This window comes from Epinephelus moara, chromosome 12 (assembly GCF_006386435.1).
Source record: "Epinephelus moara isolate mb chromosome 12, YSFRI_EMoa_1.0, whole genome shotgun sequence".
Classification (NCBI taxonomy): domain Eukaryota; kingdom Metazoa; phylum Chordata; class Actinopteri; order Perciformes; family Serranidae; genus Epinephelus; species Epinephelus moara.
This window is the reverse complement of record NC_065517.1, coordinates 723785-739303: the sequence shown is the minus strand read 5'-3', so window position 1 is coordinate 739303 and position 15519 is coordinate 723785. Positions and strand designations below refer to the sequence as shown.

General features: G+C 44.0%; 1 protein-coding gene across 1 annotated transcript in view; it reads right to left on the bottom strand.

Annotated features, from left to right (window-relative positions):
- Positions 1 to 15519, bottom strand: part of tnfrsf21 (tumor necrosis factor receptor superfamily, member 21) — a 278261-nt gene that overhangs the window by 162659 nt on the left and 100083 nt on the right. The window contains exon 3 of the mRNA XM_050058857.1: positions 556 to 1143. Coding sequence (XP_049914814.1) covers positions 556 to 1143 — 588 coding nt within the window. The remainder of the gene's footprint in view (positions 1 to 555; positions 1144 to 15519) is intronic.

The following is a 15519-nucleotide window of genomic DNA, read 5'->3' as shown; positions in this document are numbered from 1 at the left end:
CCAATATGTTATGTTCCACTAAAGTTAGGCCTGAAATAAGATGAATAAGTCAATATTTTTGTAATCTTTGCAACCATCTTGACTGTAAGGGAGCCAGGGGACAATTTGCGTTTTCTAGGACAACAAAGACATGGCCCATCCTCCTCTGCCTCACTCTGCCTCTGACTGGCTTACCCTGGCATTTGTACTCTAACTCTAACTAATCCCACTCGTCTTGCCTAAATCTAACCAACCCAGCAACAAAGACAACAGGTACTGGCCAATCAGAGAGAGTAGGGCGGGTTATGCTTTCGCTATCCTACGAAAAAAAAATTGCAGCCAGGAGGGACAATAACATCAGGTAGACCTGTGCCAAGTTTTGGGGTGTCAACATTGTAACCCATCTTTTTTCTGTCCACCACACAATGTGACACTCTGCCTGGCCGAGATCTGCACGCTACTTACTGCACTTTTCTATTTTTCTTTAACTTCACCCATTTGTGCACTGAAGCAGCCTTCTGCAATTTTTCATTAGAATCATTCTTGTTCAAATATACAAAGAGACAGCTGGCTTACCCTGTCCGTTGGAGTAGTAGATCCACTTCTCTTTGACCTGTGTTGGAGGCGCAGATGGTTTCTTCTGAATTGCCTTTTCCATGATGCTGCTGGGGTCCTGCATGGGGCCCTTCTTCAGCACACGAGAGCTGCGCTTCACGCTGCAAATCACAATCACCACCAGCACCAGCAGGAGCAGCAGCACTATCATCCAGGGAAGGTGCTCATTAATGTCAAAGTGATTATGGGTGCTCGGCCTTGGGGACCCCCTGCGAGTGGGCCTATAGTAGCTGGACACCCCACTTCCATCACCTCCGCTCCCCTGCCCGCTTACCTTGCTGATACGCATCCCAACCCTGACTACTTCTGCACCCTCCAGACCCTCCGCAGCCCTCTTGTTGGGGTCTGGCACAGGTTCAGAGTTGGGTTGCCCCTGCTGGTGCTGGAGGTCCATGAGTTGCTTGTGAGGTGGGAGAGGCAGAGTGCGAGGGGGATCACGAATTGGTGGGGTGGAAGCTTCCAGCCAGCTGAGGAGTAGCCCCTCTACTTGGTGGTCTTCCCCACCCCTGCTTTCCCTCAGCTGGATGGCTGCCGACTGGCTGTAGGTGCCTGTGATGAGAAAAAGATGGATGGAAAGAGCAAGCAAGAAGCAGAGCATTAAGAGAGAGGAATAACCTCCTCCCTCTGTTCTCAGTCATCTGCTTCCTCTGCTGACTTCTTCTATCCCTGGGTAAGCACTGCACACCTAACTGGAGCCAACCCATGCTTGATTTATGAGACAGATATTGATATTTGAGGGTTTAAAGAAAGACAGTCAGTCAGAAAACAATCCATTTGCTAATTTCCTATCCACCCTTTTTTTAACATAAACAAAGTTTCCAATTTCCAATAAGGATCCCTTAAATGCAGTTATTGAAGAATTACCCAATGTGGAAAGTGGGACATTTTACAGTAATATTTACAATTATTCTTTTGTCAGAGGAATATATGAATGAGAAACAGGCCACAAGGCTCAATTTCAAATTGTGAACCACCTGTGCCACAGGTATCAAAAACACATAACTGCATAGGAAATGAGAATTTTTTCTTTTTAAGATAAGAGACAGAGAGAGCATATTAGGTCACCTCAGGTTAGGTCATCTTGGAGGAGAAAGGGCTTCAAGCAGTTTTAGAGACAGAAAAGGATTCTGCTGACCAAATTGAGTTAATTATCCATTTTACAATCGGAGGACAATGCAAAAGAAGAGTCTGAAATGAGATTTCCTGCCTCACAGGACTAGCTGTCATTCACTGTTTGATAATGGCGAATGAAAAGGTAAATAAACCTGAATGATGGACGGACTTCAAAAAGGTATTACCCTATAGTTGTGCATTAGTGACTGTAACTTAATGTGAGTCCTACACATTCTGGACCATTTTTAGAGGTTTTACTGTGCATGCTGACAGGTTTGCCAGAAGAGTGTTACTGTAATAAAGGCAAGAGAAGTGTTAAGGTCCCATTTGTGCCTCTCCCTTGTTTCTTGAGTTTCTGCTGGTTTTCCCTCCCTTGTGTTTCCTTTTAGTTCCCTGTGTTTCCCTCTTTACCCTTTTTCCACCATCATGGAACCAATTCGTTCCGGTTCCCACACCCAACTTTGAAACATTTAAGCCATATTTCCACCAAGCAGTACGGTACGGTACAGTTTGGTTTGGTATGCTTTTTTCTGTTTTCACTGTGAAAAGTTGTATGTGGTATTAATGGAATCATACCATACCGTCCCCATTTTTGGTACCCCTTCTGTTGGGGTACCTAGCACACAGATCTGGTACTAAAAGATGGAACTGTGAACACTGCAGCCCGTTGATTAGTCAATAGCTGACAGGCACTTGGCTCAGAGCTGAGTTTTGGCTGGTTTTGAGGCTTAAGCCCCGTTTCCACCAAGCAGTATGGTAAGGTACGGTTCAGTTCGGTACGCTTTTTTTCCCGTTTCCACTGCAAAAAGTTGTGGATAGCACTGATGGAACCGTTGCGTACCATTACCATTTTTGGTACCCCTTCTTTTGGGGTACCTAGCACACAGATCTGGTACTAAAAGGTGGAGCTGTGAACACTGCTGTCCGTTGATTGGTCAGTAGCAGATGGTCACTCTGCTCAGGGGTGAGCTATGGCTGGTTATGAGGCAGAAGCCACTGTTCATACCGTGGAGTGTTTAATTAGTAAACTGTAAATATGCAATAAAAGGTTGTTTTGCTGCCTCTTGCAGCAGCCTGAGTCAAAGAAAAAATAACTTCATACACTGGGCCGACTGCCGGGACTTTAAGGTGGAACATTAACCTGTAATGATACTCAATGCACAAGCTGACAACGTGACTCAATCAACACACCATAAATATTCTATATTGCAACTTTGACCATTACTTTAGTTTTCATGACATACACTTTTAGTAAAGAGTGGATCTTCAAGTGTATATGTCAAGTGCCCTCACTGTTGCAAGGTGTCAGTGTGCAAAACTCCCCCACTTGAAAAGGCAGCTAATTTCAGTTAGACTTCACAGGGTTCCACTCATCACACTTTTGCTCTCTTTTTCTTCTTTCTTTTATTTATAGGTTTGATGCAATGGTGAATAACCAGGTGAAAAACCTTTAAACACAAAAAAACAACACTTTAAGAAAATGAAAAGCAAGATAATCACATTCAGTGAAACATATAGCAAAGACTTGAATTTTTAAATAACCAGAAATAAACCTTGTGAATAAGTAGCAAATAATAGAGCAATATTTTAAGTAACTAAGTTAAATACAGTAAACACATTAAATACATTCTTTGTGTGGAATTTGATTTGACTTCATGATCTTAACTATACAGAACTAACAGCTTTTTTAAGATAGATCTAAATGCTCACACTTTAATTGTATTTAACTCACGTGATTTTTAAATGTATCAGTTTTAATTGAATTTAACTAACATGACAGCATTTTTTATTAGATTTATCCAACATGATTTTAAACATTAATATTTATAGTTCTTAATCAGATCATTAAAGTGACTTGCAAACAATGGGCTAGAAACAATGCTACAAACAACAACAATGCATTAAAGCTCACCGGCTCCTTCTTCCTTGTAGGCTTAGTTTTGTACAAAGAGTCTTGGTGTCCAAATCCTCATAACTCAGCAACCTCTCCTGCTTGCTCCCACTGCTGTTCTGTAGTGATTCTGTGATTCCAAACCCAGATGATTAGCAAACCACCCTCACTTGGTGCACTCAGCCTTGTGCCTTCAGGCTGGGAGGGGCATTCAACCTGGTGCACCCAGGCTGGAAGGGCGTGGCCAACAGTTCAGCTCAACACCTCCCACTCGATCTTCTCAAGGAAACCACTGGAAAGATTGCAAAACATGGTGCACTTGTGGTTAGAGATTCCCTCCTGGGCCTCCTTCCTGCTCCTCAATTGGCAGCAGGACAACCAGTCGCCGGACGTCCCAGTGAAGAACTGTGGACCGAAGGTCCCTCTGGATGCTGGAGGCAGGATGCTTGGATGCTGATGTTGCAGGCCTCACCTCAGGGATACAGACGCTTGGAACAATCCTGACATTCACATCCCGTACAATGCCTCTGGAGTCGGGACTGACACTGACGACTTTTCCAAGCTTGAACTGGCCTCTCAATGCGTTCTGATCACACAGCCAAACGATGTCTCCAACAGCAACATTCCTCTGTAAGGTGTGCCATTTACTTCTTACAAACAGATAAGGACCAGCAAGCTGGCTCCAGGACCTCCAGAACTTGTTAACCTGGTGCTGCATTTCCTGGAGTCTCTTATAGGGATAGCTTGTGAAGTCAAAAATCTTCCAGTCACCACTCGAAGGTGCTCGTCTCAGCATGAGCGCATTGGGCGTGATGTACTGCACGCTGTCCTCAAGGCTCTGTACCCTAGCGTCGATAGGACGTTCATTAGCAAGATTAGCAGTGAGCTGGAGGGTTGTCTGAAGCTCACTGTAGCTGAGGAATGGCTCTCTCCCCAAACTCTGGAATGCCTTCTTCAGGATGCGAACAGCTGCTCCGTGGCACCATTACGATGTGGTGAATCAGCCGGTTGGATTTTCCACTGCCAAACCGACAAAATTGGTCACCGGGTCAGACCAAATGTTCTTAGGATGCCCTCGAATTGCCGTGAATCTCTGATAAGCCATCAGGACACTTTCAGTCGACATGATATTGGCCAGCCCCGTGTGGATAGCTCTACTGGCCATACAGCAGAATATGACTCCCCAAACCTTCATTGTGAGCCTCTTCCTCACATCATCTTTGACTTGATAAGGTCCAAACAGGTCCACAGCTGTGAACTCGAAAGGGGCTGCAGGTCTAGTTCTCTCTTAAGGTAGATTTCCCATCACTTGTTGATATTTTCTGGCTCTGGCTTTCTTGCAGATCACACAGTTGTCAATGACTTTTTGAGCAATCCTCCTTCCTTTGATGACCCATGCTTTCTTTCTCACCTTCAGTAGAGTTGCAGCCACTCCCTCATGACCCTTGCTGTGAGCCTCACGAACCAACAGTGTCGAGATCCAAGCGTTGTAAGATAAGAGGGTAACACCAACTGGGCTCTCCCACCACAAACCAGCAGTCCAGTTTTTTGCTCTCTATAGACTACCAGCCAGTCTGTAGAGGTGGTGGGAAAGGCCACACCCTCTTGTGCAGCAAGGAAAAGGTCTCTTAGGGCATCTTGGTGTTCTGTTGCAGTTATGACTCCGCCTGCTGAAACCACCTCCCACTTTGGAGTTCCTAAAGTCCTTTTTTGTCCTGCAAACCTCTTTGCTGCCCCCCAGACTCATGCGACCACCTTGACCAGGTGAGTCAAATTGCTGAACTGTCCTTCATCCACCAGGTTTTGGACAGCTGCGCCAGCAGGTGGCCTTCGATGCTTTTGATCTGGCAGTACTTTTTTTACCTGAGCTCTTGTAAGTGCAGCAAAAAATTATTTCTTCTGCATCTTACCAGTGCACTCTTGGGCAGTTGCTGACACATCCTTTGCAGACTTGATTGGCCACTCATCAGCTGGTAGACTCAGGAACTTTGGTCCCTGCTGCCATGCTGAATCTTCTCCAAGTCTTTCGGACTAGCCCCCCCAGGTGATGATGTCAGCAATGCCCAGGGACCCACCATCAATCCTCCAATCGCGTGCTGCTTTGGATTTCTCTAATCCTGTTGGCGAAGAACATCTGGAAGCCATAGCTCTCACGCTGGACTGCACCAAGGACTGTTTGACTGTAGACAAAGTGGTACCACTGCTCGACTTGGATGTGGCTATGTTGCTCAAAGTACTTCTTTAAGCGGGCGGCGAAGACTGGTCCACACAGCTCTGCCTTTACTGCTTCCCCCTTGTGGTCTAGAAGAGTCAATTTAGCCTTTGACTCCACCAACCTTACTGTCGAACCATGGTCACAGGCCCACCGCAGGTACAAGACGGCACCATAGGCATGTTCACTGCCATCAGAGAAACTGATTGCATCAGTTTTAGCAGAAACACCCATAGGGGTCAGGGGTCTAGGAAACTTGACTTTGCTTGGCTGAACGTATTCTTCAAAGAGGCTGATGGCATCTTCTCTGAGTTTGCCTGACAGTGCAAGGTCCCATGTGTCTTTGGTGGTGCTACCTTTGGGTTTGGCCTCTTGGAATGCTCTTCGAACCAAGATGGCCCCTTTCTGCTCTATAAATGTTGTCAGACCGATCGGATCATACAGCCCAGAAACTTGACTGAGTAAATCCCGTCGTGTCAGTGGGAGTGGCGTCTGGACTTTCACCTGCTCCAGTACAAGGTCTTGGCCAAGTCTCATCTTTCTCTTTCTCTTTGAGAAGTTTAACCCAACCATGACGTGAAACTTGTCATCTTCCAAGGTGTAGCCATGGCCGAGAGCCTTGTTGTCCTCATCTTTGAGTTGGTTCGGCAGGACCACAGTCTTTGGATTTGTCTACTGTTCCTGTTTTCCAGCAGACTCCTTCCTACTTTGGCCAGAGAAAACCCATGCCTTCAACTCGAAGCTGGTCCAAATTGTTGTGAGAGGTCAAAAGGTCATTGACGTAGCTGTCTTCTTGTAGCACTCAACCCTCCTCCTCAAGACGGCTAAACTGAGGAAGACTAGCCGTCTCTCTCATGGCGAGTTGAGCAATACAACCTGCTGGCTTATCTCCAATGTTGACCCTCGTTACCACGTATTCGCCTTGCTCCTCCTCTTCTGAGTCACGCCACAGGAACCTATGCAAATGTACATCTCAGTCTTCAAGCCAAACTGAATTGTACATCTTCTTGATGTCTCCTAAAGCAGCAAAGACTCCCCTCCGGAACTTAAGAAGCACAGCACAGATTGGGTTAAGGACATCTGGACCCTTCAACAGGAGATCATTAGGACTCAAGCCTCTGAACTTCTGACTACTGTTCCAGACAAGTCTTACCGGAGATGTGGAGTCATACTGGTCCGGTCCATGCCTGTAGGGCGTCTTTAGACAACTTCATTGCGGCCCGGCGGTTAACCATATCGTGAACTTGAGCGGTATAGGCGGCCTTCCATTCTGGTTCCTTGGACAGCTGTCTCTCAGTCCTCAGGAAGGTGGTCTCAACTGCATTCCTGTTGCTCGGCAATGTGGCTGGATCTTCTACCCAGGGGTACCTGGCATGCCAGTCCGGCCTTCTACTGTGGTGTCGGGAATCAACATACTGTATATTTACCTCACACGGTGGCACCAAATATGTTGGGGTCAACATATAGTTACCTCACACGGCAGCACCATAAATGTTGGGGTCAACACACTAGGTTTCACACGGAGGCACCAAATATGTTGGGATTTAATTGGCTATCGGAAATAATTAATAATTATTATTAATAATTAATAATTATGTTAAATAATGTGACTTAATTAACATTAAATCACCTCGTGGGGTACCATTCCCATAAAGGGAAAATTGATAGCCAGTTAAAGATATCAGTCTCATAAAATACGCTAAACTATTAATTTGGAGTTTGATTAATAATTAAATTAATGACAACCACCAAAATTAACAGTAACGCCTGAAGGATTTCGGAGTTCTTGACGCAGCAGAGGCTGACTATTCATTCACCCTTGTGCAACANACAAAGGCGGGTGTGGTGATCAAGGAGCCGTTTGGCCTACAAAGCAAAATTGCTGACAACAGAGAACTACCAAAATGGCCGAATCAAGGCTGCTTCAGTTTCGGGGGAGGTGTTTGTGGAGGTGTTTGTCTGACTGTGTGGTCAGGACAAAGACAAAGGAAAAGAAGCGGGAACTTTGAAATGTCTGTTTGGGTGTAGCTCTGTTGAAAGCCTGTTTGTTAATGAGTCTATGCCAATGTGACGTGTGTTGCAAACGACCTGGATTAGTGTAGAGATTGTTTAGTTGTGTGCAAGAATCTGTTTGTGAACAGTATTAGCAAACTAAACACTTAGCTTTGGCGAAGCCAACTAATCAATGACCTAACTGCCAACAATGACAACAATAACTCAATGAACAGCATCAAATCACATACAACAAGTTAAACAGTCTTGCTTAGCCTGTAAAGCTGTGATAAGCTATGCCCAGTTGTTACATTACCGATCCTTGAATGGATGGGGGAAAGAGTCACTTGGTGGTGTGCTGCTTTATTAGCCGGCAGAAGAAGGCTGGGAAGGTGTGGTTTCAGCTGCAGTCTTTGTTGTGTCCTTTGTTCCAAAGGTTCTGATCTGAGGAAGCTGGTCGCTCGAGGTCATGGCAGAGTTAGATGCTGGGTGCTAACTCACTTAGTTACTTGTTGCTGGAAAGCTAGTTGCAAACCTTGTGTTTGCCAGAGTCTGTGATCAGTTGCTCTCCCTTTAGTGGTTTGGGCTATGGAGCCAGGGTCTAGGCCTCTGGGCTGTTCCAAGCCCAGCCGGAGAGTGGTGTGACCTGTTGAAGCTCCAGGGCAAGAAGAGAAAGAAGGCTTGGAAGGAGCAGACCTTGTACAGATGCCTGTGACATCACAGAGTCACATGTCCCTGTAAAGGTCTTGTCCAATCGAGTTGTGAGCCTTGTGTCTCACTGAGGTGTGAGGTGAGATCTCCTGTGGAGATGGGTGTCACCTAGCTTTCTTTGTTTGAAGACAAAGAGCATGCAGAGGAAGAAGCCTTTAAATTGTCCAGTGATGATTTTACCAAATGATAAATCATCTGTGGTCCTGTGAATCCCAACAGTGGTCATCAGCAGTTGCATATGTAAGGCCACTCCTCACCACCTCCAGCTCTTTTTCTTCAGCAAGGGTCATTTCTTTGCCGCCTGGCTGGCAGTTTCTGCAGCGGCAACCTCCACATCTTGGGACACAGCCGGCACCGATACTGTCCCATTTCCACCACTCGAGGAAGTTGGAGGTAGTAGCTGCTGAATTGGATTGCTGAGGTTGAATGGTTATTGGGGCTTGCTGACCTTGTGGAGGATGATAGGGACCACACAGATACGTTCTTCATACTTTACAGCAGCAGTTCTTATAGACCTTGCAAAGTGCGTTCTAGACATGTGGGCTGATACTGTTAACTCTTCAAACAGCTTGGGATGGCTGCCAGCGACTGTCTTTCCCAGTGAACGAAGATTTTTAGGAGGTAATGCTTTGTTTTGACAAATACTTTCATGCCTCCTACACCATGGACCACGAGTGTGACGAGTGTGATGTCTTCCCTTTTGAGATCGAGTCGCCCTACTGCCTCATGAGTGATGTAATTGGTGTCTGAAGCTACGTCAATCAAGGTACCAATTCTCTGTCCAGCATTGGCTGTAACTTCCAGTACCATCAAAATGACAGGCCACTCCACTAACCCGCCCTCCGCCAGAAGACTTGACTGACAGACGACAAACCCCGAAAGATGGATTGACTGGTTGGAGGCTCTGGTTCTGACTTATCTTTGCTCAGACTGGATTTCTTTCCTCGGTGGGTCTTCATCCCTCAATTGGTCCAGTTCCACTTCTTGGCTCTTGAGGAAAGCTAGAAGGCTGTCAAAGTGCTTATCCGGTTCAACACTGCTCCTCTCAACTGCATAGAGAAGCCACTCTTTCTTCAGTGCATCAGGGAGTTTGCTTTTGATTGATTTCACCAGAGGGTTCTTTAAAGCGCCAGTGTCACCAAGGTCACTTAGGTCTTCAAGAGCTTTCTCAAAAGCTTGGATGAGCTCAACAATTTTCTTTGGCTGGTGGCTTTTGACAGCTGGAAGTCTCTGGAGTTCCTTGACTTTCTCAATGGCGATCCCAGTCTGGCTTCCAAACCGATTCTCCAGGACAGGAAAGATGTCATCTGCTGTGTTATAGGTTGTCAAGCGAAGATCTCTCATTGTCACTGTCAAGAAGCTGGAACTTTTTGACTTCTTTTGACCCAGTTGGTTCCCCTTGCCTCTGAAGGGCCCCCCAGTCTCTTCTCCAGCAGTGATAGTCACGCCTGATGCCAGTAAATTTAGGCAGGGAGGTTGGCTTCAGTTCAATGGCTGATGTTGGGTAGCTGATGGAAGCTGCAGTCACAACTTTTTCAGTGTGTTCTTTAGCTTTTGCTTGAATAAATTTTGCTTTTCTTGACATTAACTTAGCCTGTTCAAGCTGTCGTATGTGCCGCTGGAAGTCTTTCTGCTCAACAGGAGGGGCCCAGCAATTCCACTGCGTGTGCAGCTCTTTTGCCTTTTTAACCAGTCTTTCCAGGTAGTCGAACATGAAGTCAAAGGCCTCTTTTTTTCCGCTGAGTTCAAAGGACGCCACACACTCTACTTCATCCTCTGTAGCCTTTACCATCGTAGTCAGTTCCTCTTCTTCCCCTCCCCCTTCCTTCAACTCCTTCAGTTTTGTCTCACACTCACCTGCAGTTTTTTCAATATCAGCCTTTTGCTGCTCATTCAACGTAGGAACTGCATCAGAATCTGCATCCAGCTCCACTTCTGCAATATACTGGGCCTCCACATCATCATTTGCCTCCATGACTTTGTTGACCTCGATTGTGAACTTTTTGAAACTGTCTCTGAGCTCCTTTTCAGGCAATATTGCATGCATCCTAACAACATTGTTGGCCAGCTGGGTTATGTGAACTGTATATATTTTAATCCTCTTAGGAGAAAAGAAAAGGGTCGTGTCGGGCCAAGGCAACACTAAACTCCTGAGCTTGCCTGAGAAAGACTAAATGCACAAACCCGCTATTTTTAAATATCCCATGGTGATCACTGCAGCCTGTTCTATTTTGTTCTGAAAATGTCGGCGGTGCAGTCTTTCCTCTGTGTCACCAATAATGAAGAAATACAGTGAGTGCTGGGCGGAGCAGTGAGTGACAATAACCCCACCCACATGTAAAGGTACGGTTTGCAATGGAAATGCTAGGGTCTAGGTACCATGTCTGAAGGGTACTTTCGGTTCCAAAGGTACCATACCAAAAATGTTTAGTGTAAAGGGGATTTAGAGCATTGCAACCAAAAATAAATAGGTTCAGAGCTCCAAAACTTGGTTCGCAGCTGGAAAGAGAGGATGAGGGAGTCATAAATGGAGATATTAAGTAAGAAATAGTCATGCAGTGGTCTCATTAAAAGTTGGCCTATGCTTGTTTTTAGGATGAGAACAAATATCTGTAATAACAGAGTAAAAGTTTACAGGTAATCAGTGGGATCCACAATTTTGCTACTACTGTTTTTTTGTTGTGCACTGTACAACAACCTTTGCTGATGACACATCCTTGGTTCTCCACAAAACTGGTGAAAACATGGGCTGGTTTACTATATATAGCACCAAGGTTTCAAGAATCCTGAACGGAATCAGTTCAAGAACCACAGCTAATTTTGTGGAAAAAAGGTATCTCTGTCTGTGTGTGTCTGAGCATGGCTCTCCATTCCACGCCTGCTGCCAATGATCCTGCAAACCTGAAACCCCTCCACTAATCAAGCTCCTGCAGCATATATACCTCATCTCTACACTCCAGTCTTCACCAGATTGTTCAATTTTCCAATGTGGTACTAACACTACTGCCAGTCTCTGGTTTCAAGCTTCCATTTTCCTTGTGTTTGCCTTTGTTCTAAGTAACTCTGTCTCCCTGTGCTTCAGGTCCATTATACTCCTGCTGCCCACCTGCCAAATGCTAGCAGAATTTGGCAGTGGCGTGTACCACAGTCACTCTTACTAGCCAGTTTGGTTGGTGACATACATGCACCAAGCCGCACGGAATGTAGATTGATGGCCTTAATTCAGGACCACAGTTCATGAGCAGGAGTTCCGCCTGGAATGTTTTTAGCTTTAGCAGCATGAGCTAAGGTTAGCCATGCGAGTCAGTCAGCACAAATGAAACAACAGAGCTGTAAGACCTGCCTGAGGGTTCCCAGTCAGCTACAAAAGCAACAAGAAAAGAGATGTGTGTTGGCGTTTTGTAAGTATGTGATTGGAAACATATCCACTATGTTAAAACAAATTCAATGGCATCACCCAGACATGAAGAATATGAGTTTCTATACACTTTTGTTTTTCAAATATTTGTTGGTTCTTTGAAATAAACAGCTGGTGGCGCTAATCCACCAGCCGGCTGCAATTAAACCATTGTAGATGAAGAGGGTACAACAAGATGGCATAATTAAAAAAGACATTTGAAAACGATGTAGAAAAAAATTCTGAGTGAAAATCTTTGTGTACTCCCTAAAAAAAAAGTAGAATGTGCCTGTACTTCCTGCAAACTGATGCAGAGCTGTGCTCTACCTCATGATCTCCAAGCGGATGAGCTCTGGATTGCTCACTCCACAGTCTGCCTCTTGATTATGTTTAAGCAAGGCCAAATTGAATCAGACTTGGGCTTTCAATGTAGTGATAATTTAAAAAAAAAAAAAAAAAAAAAATTTAAAGAGGAGAGGAAACTGGGATGAGCTATCAATTCACACCCCAACATACCTCTGTAATCTGCTGAAATGGAAAAAGTACAATTAGGATTGTCCTGTTTGACATTAATAACAGCAGGCACAGTGTTTTCCAGATATGTGAACGAACACTTATGGTCAGTCAATATTAGTGCGTCATCAAACTCTCAATTATCGATGTGGCCGCTATCCCCTGCATGCCGCCAGCTCTAATGCTGCTACTGGGATTGCTGTTGTATAATGACCTGCGATCATAAATGGGCTGCTGAATGCTTTTAGGATTGTTACTCTGATGGTGTTAATCCCTCTCATCCTCTTATCAGCAGACAGGTACACAGGTGCAGGGCTAATCCCCAAATCTATCTTGGCTTGGCAGCAAGAAGTCTTTAACATAAAAGGTCAACTTTTTAGAGTAATACCAAAGACTTTTAGATGATGTAACCCTCTGCAAACATAGTGGAAGTTTTGAGCAACAGTGATTGTGGCTATCTATGACTTTACATGAAATATGTAGTGGTCTAAATACAATTGTAGATTCATATTAACAAAATGACCATGTCCATTGCCTTCATCTTATCTAAAGGTTAAAACTAGAATTACCACCTTGTGGTTGTATGCCTCCATGATCCAGACAAGTTGCAGTTACAGTTTACATCCATGTCTGTAAAAACATGGATGCTTCACAAACATCTTCACCCTGGCAGCACAGAGGCTCTATACAAAGTTTCAAGACTAGAGTCATCGATTCAGTATTTGACCAAATGTCTCCCCTTCTGTTCCTAAGTTATGGTGAAGAATTGTGGCCCAAAAAGTATTTCTGCATAAGGTTATGATGTCACAGTGAAGCTGACCTTCGACCACCATTTGTAATCAGTTCAAGAGTCCAAGTGGACGTTTTTGACATTTTTGAAGAAATTCCCTCAAAGTGTTCTAGAGATAGCCCGTTCGTGAGGACTAAACTGATGCAAGTCACGATAACTTTGACCTTTGACCACCAAAATCTAATCAGTTCATCCTTGACTCAAAGTGGAAGTTTGTGCCAAATTTAAAAAAAAATCATCAAGGAGTTCTTGAGATATCGTGTTCACGAGAATGAGACAAACAAGGTCACAGTGACCCTGACCTTTGACCCATATCCAATAAAATCTAATCAGTACATTATTAAGTACAAGTGGATGTTTGTGCCAAATTTAAATAAATTCCTTTTAGGCTTTGTTGAGATATCACGTTCATAAGAATTAGACAGACTAATGTACATGCAAATGTACAGACAGATGGACAAACAACATAAAAATTATGTCTCCGGCCACAGCTGTTGCCGGTTCAAAGGCATAATGAGAGAGAAAGAGAGAGTGTAAGATGGTGAATACATCTAAATATCTATCTTTAAATTCTTGTTTGACTATTTTTTGACATCAATAAATTCAAACTGTATTAAAACATATTTTGGATGAAAAAAAAACTCTCGTCCATGATGAGGGTTATGTACATATGTGTTTACCACATGGCCTTTAAACTTGAAAACATTTGAAAAGATGTTAATATTTTTTCTAATCTGCACTGAAAGCATCAACATTGGAAAAAAAAATCTTTGATGGAGGATTATATCCTCTCTTTTTCTGTCTATGCTGAGAACACACTAGTTCCATGATAAATGTATATTTACTGGTATGGTGCTGTGTCCAGTCCAGTTTCAGTCATTGTTTTCACGGCTCTGGCATCTACTCTTCTTCGACCCAGTTGACATGCACAGTATTTAGAAATTCACAGAAAATACTCTGCTGGACATCTATGGTTGCGAGGAGATTTGTAATGTAACTTCAAAACCTGTTTACATCAAGTGAATTAAAATAAGATATACAGTTAAGTGAATACATTTTAGCTTTTATCACTGCTGTTATTGTTGAGCAAAGTAGTTAAAGAAATTTTGGTGAACACAGACAATGTAACTATTTCTGCTTCTTTTCCACCCTCTCCACCGACAGTAAAAGACAGGTTACAAGTGCGTAACAGTCACCCCCTCTTTCCCTCCACCAGCACAGACGGGGTTAAAAGACCTGGCTGAGAAGCCATCAATCCCATGCTAGCACAAACAGTAGTGACAGTATTATAGGTGTGGGGAGGAGGGGTTTACCAGCCAAGGATGGTTGATTCTGAAAAATGACTGACTGACTGAGAAAGACTGATGGTAAAATGGCGAGGTGAGGGAGGAGGACAGAACACAGAAAGAAAACTGGGAAAGGAAAGAATTTTTCACATTCTCTGACCTAAAGGAAGGAGTGCAGGAGAAGCAAAACAGAGGGTGAATGAGGAAAACGGAAATACCCATAACTCCTCATGACCACTAATAGTAACATTCCTGAGGCAGTGAGCTGTTTGTTTCCATGCATACCAATGTCCTTTCTTTTAGGAATTCCTACAGTGTCACTAATGTAATGATGCTGCAGCAGCAACTTGAGCCACACAGTGTAACAGCACTCTCTAGACAAAAATCTGAAGATGATATAAAAATTCTTGAGCACTGAATAAGTCCAACTGAATCTAATTATAAAGGAACGGTTTTACAGTATACTTTTGAAAATATAAGAAAAAATTAAGGCCATATTAATTTACCAACACTTTTTTTACTCTTTTGAAAAGGCATAATATGAGGTTCATGAGTCATATCAGTGTTTCTATAGGGAAAAAGCATAAAGGAATGTATGTATGGAGTGGAGCAGGGAGGCAATAACCTAGCTTAAACTGAAGACTGGAGGCTGAGGAAAACTAAAATGCTTCTACTTTCACCTCTTGGGATCACTAAAATAACACATTGTAATGTCTTAGCTCAATCTCGTTCAAAGTCACGGGACCACACAATCTTTACTTCATAAAAACATCGATTCGTGTTTAGCTAAGCAGTGGGGAGTTCGTAACTCAAAACCCCGAACAAGTCCTGTGATCACGGCCATAATTCAGCACTAGCTCCTTCTGAACGTAATGAGATTTTAGCTGTAAAGTTGTTCTATGTGGTCCTGAACAGTGGTCTGCAGCTTGACAGGTGTCTCACCTACAGTGTTACCAACTTGGCAGCTTTCTCACTAGATTCAGAGACTTTGCAGACCCTCTTAGCAACTCTATTTCTAAA